The sequence below is a fragment of the Scyliorhinus torazame genome, chromosome 12 (genome assembly GCF_047496885.1).
Source record: "Scyliorhinus torazame isolate Kashiwa2021f chromosome 12, sScyTor2.1, whole genome shotgun sequence".
NCBI classification, from domain to species: Eukaryota; Metazoa; Chordata; class Chondrichthyes; order Carcharhiniformes; family Scyliorhinidae; genus Scyliorhinus; species Scyliorhinus torazame.
The window spans coordinates 159,437,467-159,453,631 of record NC_092718.1 but is presented as its reverse complement, the minus strand read 5'-3'; the positions used below and the strand labels follow the sequence as shown (position 1 = coordinate 159,453,631).

Genomic DNA, 16,165 nt, shown 5'->3' with positions numbered 1-16,165 from the left:
TCACTTTGGTTTTTTTTAATAAATGTTTTATTGAGGTTTTTTCTTTGGCAGTTTAACAGCAACAAAATCCACAATATAAATAACAAGAAAAGAAAAAAATATATACATAGTGCAAATTCCACCACTCTCCCGCAGGACCTGCCATTACTTACCCGCTACGCTAACCTAACTTACCCCCCTACGCTACCCTAACCGCCCTGCCCCCCTTGCTGACGTTTAATTTTCCGCGAGGAAGTCGACAAATGGTTGCCACCTCCAGGTGAACCCTAACAGAGACCCTCTCATGCCGAACGTAATTTTTTTCCAGACCGAGGAAGCCTGCCATGTCTGAAAGCCAGGTCTCCGATTTCGGGGGCTTTGAGTCCCTCCATGCCAGCAATATGTGCCTCCGGGCTACCAGGGAAGCAAAGGCCAGAACATCTGCCTCTTTCTACTCCTGGATTCCCGGATCCTGCGGTACCCCAAAAATCGCCACCTCCGGACTCATTGCCACCCTCGTATTTAATACCGTGGACATGGCGTCAGCAAACCCCTGCCAACCCCTGCCAAAATCCCCTCAGTTTTGGACATGCCCAAAACATGTTGACATGGTTCGCTGGCCCCCCCGCACACTTCGTACGTCTGTCCTCCACCCCAAAGAACCTGCTCTTCCGGGCCACCGTCGTGTGAGCCCGGTGAACAACATTAAACTGGATCAGGCTGAGCTGGCACATGTTGCGGTGGCATTGACCCTTCCTAGTGCGTCCGCCCACAGACCGTCCTCCATCTCACCCCCCAGCTCCTCCTCCCACTTAAGCTAGTTTTCACTTTGTTAAAGGCAGCCCTTTCCTTGGCTAGGTTTACACTCCTGTTCTGGTATAATCTGATATTGTGGCTCCTTGTGCTTCGATGGTCAACAGTCTGGCTGGTGATCTCGAGAACTGAACTCAAGATCCAAAGTCATGCACTGGTAATCTTCCTGGAACTGAACCGCCAAAATTTTGCTGGGTGTTTCGGCTGTTAGTGGAGTAGCTGGAGAAGAATCTGCCATCTTACCTCCAGTTGATCGGGGGGGGGGGGGGGGGCACCAGTGTCTGCCGTTGAAATTCAGGCCGATTCTTTTCTGGCTTTGCCTCCCTTAGGAATGGCAGAGATGAGGGAATTCTACCCAGATAATTTACAGGTTTTTTTCAACAAGTTGACGGCCCATGGTGCTGGGAAAACGGTAGAAAGGTCAGGTTTCCAGTGGGAGCCAGCTCGTGCACATCTTCTCCTCGCATCGTGCCACCGGAAGTCCCCATTTTTAAATACCGTTAGCAGACCCAGGCATACTCACTTAAATGAGCTTAACTTCGGTAGTAGGGAAGATGCTGGAATCTATCATCAAGGAAGAAATAGCGAGGCATCTGGATGGAAATTGTCCCATTGGGCAGACGCAGCATGGGTTCATAAAGGGCAGGTCATGCCTAACTAATTTAGTGGAATTTTTTGAGGACATTAACAGTGTGGTAGATAACGGAGAGCCAATGGATGTGGTATATCTGGATTTCCAGAAAGCCTTTGACAAGGTGCCACACAAAAGGTTGCTGCATAAGATAAAGATGCATGGCATTAAGGGGAAAGTAGTAGCATGGATAGAGGATTGGTTAATTAATAGAAAGCAAAGAGTGGCGATTAATGGGTGTTTCTCTGGTTGGCAATCAGTAGCTAGTGGTGTCCCTCAGGGTGTGTTGGGCCCACAACAGTTCACAATTTACATAGATGATTTGGAGTTGGGGACCAAGGGCAATGTGTCCAAGTTTGCAGACGACACTAAGATAAGTGGTAAAGCAAAAAGTGCAGAGGATACTGGAAGTCTGTAGAGGGATTTGGATAGGCTAAGTGAATGGGCTAGGGTCTGGCAGATGGAATACAATGTTGACAAATGTGAGGTTATCCATTTTGGTAGGAATAACAGCAAAAGGGATTATTATTTAAATGATAAAATATTAAAACATGCTGCTGTGCAGAGAGACCTGGGTGTGCTAGTGCATGAGTCGCAAAAAGCTGGTTTACAGGTGCAACAGGTGATTAAGAAGGCAAATGGAATTTTGTCCTTCATTGCTAGAGAGATGGCGTTTAAGACTAGGGAGGTTCTGCTGCAATTGTATAAGGTGTTAGTGAGGCCACACCTGGAGTATTGTGTTCAGTTTTGGTCTCCTTACTTGAGAAAGGACTGGAGGGTGTGCAGAGGAGATTCACTAGGTTAATCCCAGAGCTGAAGGGGTTGGATTACGAGGAGAGGCTGAGTAGACTGGGACTGTACTCGTTGGAATTTAGAAGGATGAGGGGGGATCTTATAGAAACATATAAGATTATGAAGGGAATAGACAGGATAGATGCGGGCAGGTTGTTTCCACTGGCGGGTGAAAGCAGAACTAGGGGGCATAGCCTCAAAATAAGGGGAAGTAGATTTAGGACTGAGTTTAGGAGAAACTTCTTCACCCAAAGGGTTGTGAATCTATGGAATTCCTTGCCCAGTGAAGCAGTAGAGGCTCCTTCATTAAATGTTTTAAAGATAAAGATAGATAGTTTTTTGAAGAATAAAGGGATTAAGGGTTATGGTGTTCGGGCCGGAAAGTGCAGCTGAGTCCACAAAAGATCAGCCATGATCTCATTGAATGGTGGAGCAGGATCGAGGGGCCAGATAGCCTACTCCTGCTCCTAGTTCTTCTTGTATGTTCTTTGAGAATATTTTAAGAAATAGACCTGAATCCTGTCAGAACAATGTGAGATCTCTGGCTGAAGTCTTCAGAAACGGTCTTCAGTGTTTGACTTCCAGGAACCAACTGCAGTGCCTGTTTTTCTGCAAAATGCCTGGTACTCTAGCTCCTCTTATTAATTACATCATCTTACTAAACTGAAACACAATAGGCTGGATTCTCCACTGTCAGGATTCTCCGTTTCGCCGGCAGCCCTGAGGTTTCCCGACAGCCTGGGGCTGTCCACAATGGGAAAACCCATTGGCCAGCTGGCTAGACGGAGAATCCCGGGGGCCCGCTGCATCAGAAATCTGGTGTGGCGGGGCAGAGAATCCCTGGTGTGGCGGGGCAGAGAATCCCACCCAATGTCTCCAACTATCTAGTCCCCAGGGAACCCTTTTAATTCAAACAAAAATCCATTCTGACCAGCTTTTACGATTCTTTAACTGCACCTTCGGCTCCTAAAAAGCCTAACTGACTTGCAAACCAGAGTTTTTAAAAACACTGCTGCAGTGGTCATACACATACTAACCCAAGTTTTTCACCCTTACTACACCAAATACATATAATACAATATATCTGAAATTCCTATATTCATAACACATTATAAATGAGCAAATGAATAAATAACTAGTAATTTTGAATTTCAATACAAGACATTTTGCACCATTTTAACTTGTGCATTGGGGACCTGTCTCTCTTGTGATTCCAGTCATAAAACTGGAAATGAGTGACCTTGATGGGGAATCCTAAAAGAATTTTGCAAACCGGGGGAAAAAGCTATTACAACGTCTAAAATGTTGTTGCAATATTACGTGGATAACATGTAACTCTTTGTTTATTTCCTTCCAGATCTGTGACACACACAAGGTAATGTACCTGTTACCCAATCTCCGGCGATTCAATGGCAAAGATATAACATCCAGCGCAAATCACCTGAGATTTGTCAACAGCCGAAAGCTAATGTCTCTAGTGAGTACATAATCATAGAGTATCATTTTTGCTTGTGTCAGGAAACAGAGGTAGCTTTATGTGATCTATAATTGTATTGTTAAATATGAGAAATAACATAGATTTAAATGGGTTTAATTTAGTGTTTTTATGCCTGAAAAGATACAACTCTACTTAGATTCATGTTTGACAAACGTGTTATGTATGGGGAAAGCGATGTTTTGGTTTTAATTCAAACTGTATTTCTATTGTGCTCAGAGGGAGTTTACGAAGGGAAAGGCTGCTTGCAGCCACGGGCCACTTTCAGGAGTTTTAGTGTTTAACTGAATTCAGACAGATGGAACTAGGAAGCTAGAGTGGGAACAGCTCTCTCAACCCTGCCAGCGGGACAAGGGAGACTTCCCAAAAACTAGACTTCCCAAAAAGAATACCAGAAATTAAAGAAATAGCTAGTTATGGAGGCTAGAGAATGAAAAGTGAAGATACCAAGATGATTGGATGTAGAGGAAAACTGGAACTAGACCAGGATACTGTTAATTGAACTAAAGACAGAGCTGATTGGCGGCACCATAGCACAGTGGTTAGCACAGTTGCTTCACGGCTCCAGTGTCCCAGGTTCGATTCCTGGCTTGGGTCACTGTCTGTGCAGAGTCTGGACATTCTCCCCGTGTCTGCGTGGTTTCTGGTTTCCTCCCACAGTCCAAATATGTGCAGGTTAGGTGGATTGGCTATGCTAAATTGCCCTTAGTGTCCAAAAAGGTTAGGTGGGGTTTTTAAAAATAAATTTAGAGTACCCAATTCTTTTTTTCCAATTAAGAGGCAATTTAACGTGGCCAATGAACTTACCCTGCACATCTTTGGGTTGTGGAGTGAAACCCACGCAAACACGGGGAGAATGTGCAAACTCCACACGGGCAGTGACCCAGAGCTGGGATCGAACCTGGGACCTCGGTGCCATGAGGCAGCAATGCAAACCACTGCGCCACCGTGCTGCCCAAGGTTAGGTGGGGTTACAGGGCTAGGATGCAGGTGTGGGGTGCTCTTTCCAAGGGACGGTGCAGACTTGATGGGCTGAATGGCCTCCTTCTGCATTGTAAATTCAATGATTCTATGAAAAGTGAAGCAGTTGGTGGTGGTAAATAACTTATTCACACCAAAGAGTTGAGTCAAATCAATTTATTGGCAAAAGCTTTTGGGAGAAAGCCAGGCACTCCGCAGTGCTCGTGGTCACCTTCTCAATTGTACAACAGCAGTTAGCCTCTTTTATACATGTACACTTGGTTAGTTCCCAATTAGCTTGGGGGATTAGATACACGACCAATTAGGCCCCCCGAGCAACAATTAGCTTCCAGTCACATTCCTCTGAAGCCATTCGTTATCTAAGGTCCACCACTTCTTGTCCACAATTACAAGGATAACAGGTATCTTAATAGTTAACGGTCAGTTTGTTAGAAACAAAATGACTCAGCAATTAACCGGACCATTGCAGATGTCAGTTAGAGAATGACTCGCCAGTAACGGCACTTATCAGGTCATTGCAGAATTAGATTGCCGTGGTGAGTAAGCTAGTATAGAATGACTCAGCAGTCCACACTATTGCAGGCATAAGCTAATAATTAAACATAATATAATAGAGTCTTAATGAATAAATTAATAACCTCTAATGTAAATTTCCCTTAACAGTTGGTGACTGGCTAGCGCGGTGCCACAGACCAATCTGAAACAATCGTTTGGTGTCCTTATTTCTAGTCCTTGAAACAATTATAATCTTTGGGGGCTGAGTACCCGAGTTTTTGTGCAGATGTTTGGGTGCATGTGGCATTCAAGACAAAGGAATCCTGAAAGGAGAATTAGAAAACGGGCCGTGCATCTGTGCTAAAACACCTGAGAGAGGCCTTGTTTGAAAGAATGATTGGAAAACATGGAGATGGATCCTTGATGAAAACAGCTGAGGGAAAGAATAGTTTGAAAGAAGATTTTAAAGCATGTTTTTTTGAGTGGAGTTTTGAAACACTCGTTTGACAACATCTTGGGGGGGGGGGGTAACCACAAGTTCGATTGAGAGGCATCTGCCACTGGGTTTCAGAGTGAGGTGTTGTCTGACAATAGTTAACCTGTTGGGTTACATGGACTGTGTGTTTATTGAGAACATTTTAGCATAAGTTAGATGGTGTAACCTGTGTTCTTGAAATTTATGTACATTTGTGAAGATAAGTGGGAGTGAAGGAATGTTGTATTATAATCAAACTTCACATTGACTTTTTAAAAAAAAATGTTAAATACGAATTGACAGTCCTGTGACTCTGTTCCTGTACGTTTTCTGAAACAAAAAGTAAAAGTTACAGTCTTTCATTCTGAGATCTTCCCGTCCGGTCGTAACATCAACTGGGATCGTAGCACTTGATGAAATTGGGGCTCGATTAAAATTTGCTTTAAATAAAATAAAATAAAAAGTTGTACCTTCAGACTATTTTGAGCTAATTTACAATAATTCCTCAAAATACATCAGAAAGAAGGTAATGGTATGATGTATATGTTGGACTTCAAAAAATTTACATAATTATCTCAGGTGCACATGTAAATGGAATCTATGTAAGATATACTCAGAGCTTTATATTGGCTATTTGAATTGATTTTTAAACCAACAATTGCTATTTTGTTTTCTGTTGCTAGATGGTTCTCTTTCCCTTCCCCCCCCCCCCCCCCCACCCCACCCATGTAATCTTTTTATTCACTTATTTCTTTTGACATTTCCTTTTTTTTGTATTTTCCCTTATTTGAACTTCAAATGATGATTCTGGCTTCCCAAAAATCCAAGTTACTTCCATCCTTAAATTTTGATTCTGAAATAAAGTCACTTATGCCACCCTCAAAAAATTGAAGTGTTTTTTTTTTAACTGAAGTTTTGTAAGATAGAATGCCAGTTAACATTTTATCAGAGCATCAGGTTTTTTTGGTTTTCTCTAGATAACTGTTTTCTGGGAGAAAAAGTACAAAGTCCGTGTCTCGGAACCCCCAACAGTTGCTGAGATAAAAGCGGTTGCAAAAGACTTTGTGAAATCTGCAATTGCTGAAGTTAAATATGGTCCAAACTCCCTGAGTGAATACACAAAATGGAGGGTAAGTCTTTTTTTTTTTTTAAAGGTTCTTTCCATGCATGTTGTCGGTAATCCTCTCACTTTGTTCATGTTAAGCAGGTGAAGGGGTTGATTTGATTATTGTGGCATTAAAGCCCGAGAACCCCACACGGATCATAATTTATTTTAAATTACTCCCTTTAAGCACGCTGTTAAAAATTTAATATAGAAAACAGCCTCCCTTATTCTACTCCAGCCTGTACTCGGTGCTCCGATAGTGAGCTGGTTGACAGTCAATAGAACAGTGAAACTAACCAACATCCCATCACTCCATGGATTATTGCGTTGGGATTGCCAAATGCAGTTCTTTCACCCTGACCAATTTCTATCCATCTCAATACACTACCCTCAGTCCCATGAACTTTATTTCACACGCTAATCTCTTTTGGGTGACTTTGATGAAAGTCTTCTCAAAGTCCAAATAATTTGCAGATATTACATTTAGTTCCCTCATGTAAATCATTAATATATATTGTGAACAGCTGGGGTCCCAGCACTGATCCCTGCAATACCCCACTTGTCACTGCCTGCCACTTGGAAAAAGACCACTTTATTCTTACTCTTTGTTTCCTGTCTGCCAACCAGTTTTCTATCCATCTCAATGCACTACCCCCAATCCCATGCACTTTAATTTTACATGCTAATCTCTTATGGGTGACTTTGTCAAACCTCTTCTGAAAGTCCAAATAAACCACATCCACTGGCTCCCCCTCATCAACTCTACTGGTTATATCCTCGATTAATTGTCAAGTACGATTTCCCTTTTATAAATTCATGGTGACTCTGTCCAACCCTGCCACTGTTTTCCAAGTGCTAGAATCATAGAATCTCTACATGCAGAAGGAGGCCATTCGGCTCATCGTGTCTGCACTGGCCCTTGGAAAGATCAACCTGCGGAAGCCCTTGCCTCCATCCTATCCCCATAACCCTCTCTAATAATGTTAAATAATCTTTACTGTCACAAGTAGGCTTACATTAACACTGCAATGAAATGACTGTGAAAAGCCCCTAGTCACAACATTACGGCACCTGTTCTGGTACACGGAGGGAGAATTCAGAATGTCTAATTCACACGTCTCTTGGGACTTGTGGGAGGAAACCGGAGCACCCGGAGGAAACCCACGCAGACACTGGGAGAACGTGCAGACTCTGCACAGACAGTGACCCAAGCTGGGAATCGAACCAGGGACCCTGGTGCTGTGAAGCAACAGTGCTACTGTGCCGCCCTTGCTTGGCCCGAGCTTTACCGCCAGTCTTTCCTCTTCCAGATATTGTCACAATCTCAACACTTTCACACTACCTGACCTTTTGGACACCAAGGGGCAATTGAGCATACTGTGCTATTAACATTCATAAGTTGCGAAAACAACGCCGGAGGAGAGAGCCGGGAGATTTAAAAAGCGCGGGAGGAGAGAGCCGGGACAGCGAAAACAGCGCCGGAGGAGAGAGCCGGGAGATTTAAAAAGCGCGGGAGGAGAGAGCCGGGACAGCGAAAACAGCGCCGGAGGAGAGAGCCGGGAGATTTTAAAAGCCTGGGAGGAGAGAGCCGGGACAGCAAAAACAGCGCCGGAGGAGAGAGTCGGGAGATTTAAAAAGCGCGGGAGGAGAGAGCCGGGACAGCGAAAACAGCGCCGGAGGAGAGAGCCGGGAGATTTAAAAAGCGCGGGAGGAGAGAGCCGGGACAGCGAAAACAGCGCCAGAGGAGAGAGCCGGGAGATTTAAAAAGCGCGGGAGGAGAGAGCCGGGACAGCGAAAACAGCGCCGGAGGAGAGAGCCGGGAGATTTAAAAAGCGCGGGAGGAGAGAGCCGGGACAGCGAAAACAGCGCCGGAGGAGAGAGCCGGGAGATTTAAAAAGTGTGAGAGGAGAGAGCCGGGACAGCAAAAACAGCGCCGGAGGAGAGAGCCGGGAGATTTCAAAAGCGCCGGAGGAGAGAGCCGGGACAGTGCTGGGAGAGGTGAGTGCACAAAAGGTGTGGCAAGAGTGCCGTTAGACACTGAGTGCTGATTGGCATCTGAGTTGAGGTGAGTGACTGAGTTTGGGTGAGTGGCGAGAGAGGGCTGTGTTCGGGTTTATCCTTGAGGTTCTATAAAGAAATTTTATTTTAAAAAAAATTTAAATTAATTAACTAGTTGAATATGGCTGGACAGGTGATGTGCTGTTGCTGTATGATGATGGAACTGGTGGATCCCATTGAGACCGTCAGTGACCACATCTGCAGCAAGTGTTGGCTGCTCGAGGAACTTCGGCTCAGAATTGATGAGCTGGAGACCGAGCTGCACACACTGCGGCACATCAGGGAGGGGGAACATTACCTGGACGCTTTGTTTCAGGAGGCAGTCACACCCGGTAGAATAAGTACTGTTAATTCGGACAGTGGTCAGGGACAGAGTGGTGTGACTGCAAGGGAGGCAGGTAGGGGGATCCTGAGTTTAGGAGTTGAGGAGCCTCAGCCCTTGACCTTGTCCAACAGGTATGAGGTACTTGCTCCCTGTGTGGATGAGGAAGAGGGCTGTAGGGAGGATGCGTTGACTGACCACTGCACCGTGGTACAGGAAGCCATTCAAGAGGGGGGAGCAAAAAGACAAGTGGTAGTTGTAGGGTATTCTATAATTAGGGGGATTGATGGCATCCTTTGTAAGCCAGATCGAGAGTCCCGCATGGTATGTTGCCTGCCCGGTGCCAGGGTGAGGGACATCTCTGATCGGCTTGAAAAGATTTTGGAGAGGGAGGGGGAGGATCCAGTTGTTGTTGCCCACGTTGGGACTAACAACATGGGTAAGACTAGGAACGAGGACCTGTTTGGGGATTATCAAACACTAGGGACTAAATTAAAGAACAGGTCCTCCAGGGTTATAATCTCTGGATTACTACCTGAGCCATGTGCCAATTGGCATAGGGTTGAGAAAATTAGAGAAGTTAACACGTGGCTAAAGGAGTGGTGCGGGAAAGAGGGATTCCATTTCATGGGGCATTGGCATCAGTACTGGGGCAGGAGGGACCTGTACCGTTGGGACGGTCTTCACCTGAACCATTCTGGGACCAGTGTTCTAGCGAATAGGATAAATAGGTTGGTCACAAGGACTTTAAACTAGCAAGTTGGGGGGGAAGGGAAATGTAAAGCAATGGACAGTATAATGGTTAATGGAAATCAAGGCAGCAGGTTACGTGACAGGTTATTATGTAGAGATATGGGTTCAAAGACAAGGAAAATTAGGAGAAAGGGTAAGAGGAAAAATAAATTGCGAAAAGTTACTGATCAAGGTGTTAGGATTCATAACAAAGACATAAAAAACAGCATAAGTGTACTTTACCTGAATGCTCGTAGTATACGAAATAAGGTAAATGAGTTGATGGTGCAAATCATCGTGAATGACTATGATTTAGTGGCCATTACTGAAACATGGTTAAAAGATGGTCACGACTGGGAGTTAAATATCCAAGGGTATCAGACAGTACGAAAGGATAGAATGGACGGTAAGGGCCGTGGTGTAGCTTTGTTGTTTACGGATGGCATCCGGGCAATAGTAAGGGATGATATTGGTGCTATGGAGGACGAGGTTGAATCAATTTGGGTGGAAATCAGGAATAGTAAGGCAAAAAGGTCACTGATAGGAGTAGTCTATAGGCCACCAAATAGTAACAGGATGGTAGGGCAGGCAATAAGCAAAGAAATAACGGATGCATGTAGAAATGGTACAGCGATTATCATGGGAGATTTTAATCTGCATATCGATTGGTTTAACCAGGTTGGTAAAGGCAGCCTTGAGGAGGAGTTTATAGAATGTGCCCGGGATAATTTCCTGGAACAGAATGTAATGGAACCTACAAGGGAACAAGCGGTCCTAGATCTGGTCCTGTGTAATGAGGCAGGATTGATTAATGATCTCATAGTTTGGGATCCTCTTGGAAGGAGCGACCACAATATGGTGGAATTTAAAATACAGTTGGAGGATGACAAGGTAAAATCAAACACTAGTGTTTTGTGCTTAAACAAAGGCGATTACAATGGGATGAGAGAAGAACTAGCTACGGTAGACTGGGAGCAAAGACTTCATGGTGAAGCAGTTGAGGAACAGTGGAGAACCTTCCGAGCGATCTTTCACAGTGTTAAGAAAAGGTTCATACCGACAAAAAAGAAAGACGGTAGAAAGGGGAAAAATCGACCGTGGATATCTAAGGAGGTGAGGGAGAGTATCAAATTGAAGGAAAAAACATACAAAGTGGCAAAAATTAGTGGGAAACTAGAGGACTGGGAAGTCTTTAGGGAACAACAGAAAGCTACTAAAAAAGCCATAAAGAAGAGTAAGGTAGACTATGAAAGTAAACTGGCTCAGAACATAAAAGCAGATAGTAAAAGCTTCTACAAATATATAAGACAAAAAAGAGTGGCTAAGGTAAATATTGGTCCTTTGGAAGATGAGAAGGGAGATTTAATAATAGGAGACGGGGAAATGGCTGAGGAGCTGAACAGGTTTTTTGGGTCAGTCTTCACAGTGGAGGACACAAATAACATGCCAGTGACTGATGGAAATAAAGATATGATAGGTGAGGACCTTGAGATGATTGTAATCATTAAGGAGGCAGTATTGGGCAAGCTAATGGGGCTAAAGGTAGACAGGTTTCCTGGCCCTAATGGGATGCATCCCAGAGTGTTAAAAGAGATGGCTAGGGAAATTGTAAACGTACTAGTGATAATTTATCAAAATTCACTAGACTCTGGGGTGGTCCCAGAGGATTGGAAAGTAGCAAATGTGACACCACTGTTTAAAAAAGGAGGTCGACAGAAAGCGGGTAATTATAGGCCGGTAAGCTTAACTTTGGTTGTAGGGAAAATGCTGGAATCTACCATTAAGGAGGAAATAGCGGGGCACCTGGAGGGAAATTGTCCCATTGGGCAGGCGCAGCATTGGTTCACAAAGGGTAGGTCGTGTCTGACTAATTTGGTAGAATTTTTTGAGGACGTTACCAGTGCAGTAGATATCGGGGAGCCAATGGATGTGGTATATCTGGATTTCCAGAAAGCTTTTGACAAGGTGCCACACAAAAGGCTGCTGCATAAACTAAAGATGCATGCCATTGAGGGTAAAGTGGTAGCATGGGTAGAGGATTGGTTAACTAACAGAAAGCAGAGAGTGGGGATAAATGGGTGTTTCTCTGGTTGGCAACCTGTAACTAGTGGGGTCCCTCAAGGATCAATGATGGGCCTTCAGTTGTTCACAATTTACATAGACGATTTGGAGTTGGGGACCAAGTGCAATGTGTCAAAGTTTGCAGACGACACTAAGATGAGTGGTGAAGCAAAAAGTGCAGAGGATACCGGAAGTCTGCAGAAGGATTTGGATAGGTTAGGTGAATGGGCTAGGGTCTGGTAGATGGAATTCAATGTTGCCAAGTGTGAGGCTATCTATTTTGGGAGGAATAACAGCAGAATGGATTATTATTTAAACGGTAAGATGTTAAAACATGCCGCTGTGCAGAGGGACCTGGGTGTGCTGGTGCACGAGTCGCAAAAAGTTGGTGTGCAGGTGCAACAGGTGATCAAGATCGAGTTTTGTCTTTCATTGCTAGAGGGATGGAGTTCAAGACTAGTGAGGTTATGCTGCAATTGTATAGGGTGTTGGTGAGGCCGCATCTGGAGTATTGTGTTCAGTTTTGGTCTCCTTACCTGAGAAAGGACATATGGGCACTGGAGGGAGTGCAGAGGAGATTCACTAGGTTGATCCCAGAATTGAGGGGATTAGGTTATGACGAGAGGTTGAGTAGACTGGGACTGTACTCATTGGAGTTTAGAAGGATGCGGGGGGATCTTATTGAGACATATAAAATTATGAAGGGAATAGATAGGATAGATGCGGGCAGGTTGTTTCCACTGGTCGGGGAAAGCAGAACTAGGGGGCATAGCCTCAAAATAAGGGGAGGTAGATTTAGGACGGAGTGTAGGAGGAACTTCTTCACCCAAAGGGTTGTGAATCTCTGGAATTCCTTGCCCAGTGAAGCAGTTGAGGCTCCTTCTTTAAACGTTTTTAAGAAAAAGATAGATGCCTTTCTAAAGAATAAAGGGATTCGGGGATATGGTGTACGGGCCGGAGAGTGGAGCTGAGTCCACAAAGATCAGCCATGATCTCATTAAATGGCAGAGCAGGCTCGAGAGGCCAGGTGGCCTACTCCTGTTCCTAGTTCTTATGTATTTGTTGGTATTAAAATTAATCATTTAGAGCTTTACAAGCAACAATTTGTCAATTTATAAAAAATTTAATTTTAGAAATACATTTTAAGCAGGTAGTTGCTCCTGTTGATGAATTAAGACCAGTATTAAAAACATGGGGGAAAGAACAATTGTGGGGTGGGAGTGCTGCAGCGTAAGGTAACCTTTTGCTCAACATCCTGGTAAGAAGGGACATCTTAAGGCAGTTTTCTTCAAACTTTTTTTCCGGGGACCCATTTTTACCAACCGGCCAACCTTCGGGACCCAACCTGGCCGGCCTTCGCGACCTACGCCGGCCGACCTGTGCGACCCACCATTTTCTCTTACCTTGTTTGCTGCTGACAAAAATGGAGGAAATGGTTTTGGGCCCCTTTGGCCCTCGTGCACGCTCCTCCAATGGAACCTGTTGAATGAAGGTGAAGCCTTCCGGTGTTGGAAGGTATGGAGTCTCCATCTGTCCAAAGTTCTGCATTTTTTTCCTGTAAAATGTTGTCAAAGAAATCCCCCCCCGAACTTGTGAAGAAAAATAAAAATGAAATGAAAAAAAAAAAAAATTAAATGAATAAACCCCCCCCGAACATGTAAAACAAAAAGCTGCGACTGTTTAAAAAGAAAAAAGCGGCTGCACTGCGCATGCGCATCGACGATAGGGCACGCATGCGCAGTGCGGCTGTATTTGTTTTACATGATCGCGGCCGCTTGCAGCCGGCGTTATTAACAGCCGGCTGCTGCAGCTGTTGCGCGCAGATTTGCGTGATCGGGAGCGCCGCGACCCTTCCGACACCCGCCCGCGACCCACCCGCGGGTTGCGCCCCCGAGTTTGACAATGCCTGTCTTACGGTGACATGCGGACCCAGATGAAGCAACTGGTGATGAGTATGCTAGTACACAACATTATATTTGGATGTCTAGCATATCAAGGTGAATGGCACAGCACAAATGCACATTTAACCAATTCCCCGAATACCAACTGATGACTGTTCTCCATGGGGAAAGGTAAGCTGGGCGAGTTGGAGCCAAGTGAATAGCCCTGCAATGACGTTGGAACTGAATGAACCTTTTTGAGGCAGCGTCAATAGTCTGACACCACGCGGCAAATGGCTCGTTGCTAGGACTTGTACAGTGGTTACAAAGTAGGATCATATGAAAATTGTAAATACTAAATCATTTAATGAGTATTACTTTGAATTCACCAAATATTTGCGATCCTATCTTTTTAGAACACAACTATTGCATCACAGAAGAAGGTTATTTGGCCCATTGTGTTTGTGCTGGTCTCCTAGGACGCAATTCATGTACTGCTACTCCTCCGCCCTCTCCACATCTGGGCACATTTCTCCTTTTCAAATATTTAGAAAATTTTGAATTAATCTATTGTGACTGGTCTTCAAAAGTTAAATAAATATCTTAAATAGCTTTTTGTTGGGAAATAAAGGAGTAGAGAGCAGAGTTTAAAAATTGAAACCAAACCTTTCAAGAATTAAATTAGGAAACTCTTCCATGCACAAAGAGTGGTAGAAATTTGAAAAATCTTAAGTTCTCAGGACCATGGGGCTAATGCGGTGCTTATGGAATTAGGTCACAGATCAATGGTCTCAGTAGGTGGTAAATGGCCTACTCTTGTTTCTATATTCTGAAAACCTGCATATTTGTGGAGAAGGTTTCTTTCACCTGTTAATACTTGCGTGATATGTTTCGTAGGTGGAAACGATAGCAACAGAATTTGTGGCTTCTCTACTGAAGCATGAGAACCAGGTATCCTCTGAATCAGAAGGAAGTGAGGATGAAGATGAAGCAGAAAACACTGATGTAAGAAATTAAAATGTTTTCTATGTATAATTTAAAGAACATCTCCATCATTTTTATTTGGGATAATTCCAAACTGGAGGAAATTGAGACAATATAACATCCAAGAATGATGTATTCTGTGAAATTGTGATGTTTGCCATCCCACGCTTCAGATACAGACTGCTTGCAGACCAGTCCGTTTCTTCAGTCTTAATGTTTTTTGTACAGTAGCAGAATGTTCTTGAAAGCTTACTCCTGCCTTATCCTGGAGAATTGGTGGATGACTACTCTTGATATGATCTTAAGCGCTTAAGATTGAGGAGCCAGGGATTAGGCCATATGCCCTCTTGCCCCACCATTCAATAAATTAATGACTGAACTTGTACATCAACCCCACATTCTTGCCTTGTTCCCATATCCCATGATTTTCCTTGGGGTCCAGACATTTATTGATCTTACTCTTGAATATACTCTGACTATGCCCTCACAGCTGTCTGAGGTAGAGTATTCCAAACATTCATGATTTTTAAGTAATCAAATGTTTTGTCTGCTCCATCCTTAGTGGCTGATCCCATATTCTGAATCTATGACCCCGGTTCTAGACTCTGCAGCCAGGGGAAATGTTTTCTCAGCAACTACCCTGTCAGGCCTCGTGACACAATTTTCTACGGCCAGGATTTTCTGCCCCTGTTGTTGGCAGGCGTGGGAATACTGGTGCGGACAAAGAATTGAGGGAAAATCCCAAAAGAGTTTTAGGCCAGCGGGACTTCCACTCTTGATTTTCTTGTTCCCGCCAATGACATAATGGGGTTCCGCCATGAAAGAGCAGGAAGCCCATTAGTGTACATTTAAGTATTGTCAGTGGGTTCCCCCACTCTATCATCCCCACCCCGTGTCACCAGGGTTTACAACGGGTCTGGACTAATGGGCACCTGGTGAATAGCCCCTGCTCTGGGTGCTCAGGTAGGTCCCGTGGGGGGATGTGGGCTATAACATAAAATATTCAAACCATTCCAACATCAAGGATTCTTTTTGATTAAGTGTCAAATAAAATGATGGAAAAAAACTGGCAGTGGAGCCAGCGGGCAACACACTTTTTTCTGTCAGAATTGACACTTAGTCAGGACTGTGTTTCAAATAGGCCGCACCTCATTCTTCTACTCATTCGTTCCTAACAGGGTAGTCTGCTCATGCCGGGAATCAATCTAGTGAACCTTTGTTTCAAACCCTTCAAAGGAAAATATACTTTTCCTTTGGTAAGGAGACCAGAATGGTACACCGGTTTGGTTTCACAGAAACCTTGTATAATGCAGTCTTTACTCTTGTACTACAACCCGTTTGCAATAAAGACTGAGATATCAT

General features: G+C 44.2%; 1 protein-coding gene across 1 annotated transcript in view; it reads left to right on the top strand.

Annotated features, from left to right (window-relative positions):
- The window catches only part of lrwd1 (leucine-rich repeats and WD repeat domain containing 1), a 61,291-nt gene that overhangs the window by 8,771 nt on the left and 36,355 nt on the right, over positions 1–16,165 (top strand). The window contains 3 exon segments of the mRNA XM_072470121.1: positions 3,573–3,692; positions 6,639–6,791; positions 14,717–14,824. Coding sequence (XP_072326222.1) covers positions 3,573–3,692; positions 6,639–6,791; positions 14,717–14,824 — 381 coding nt within the window.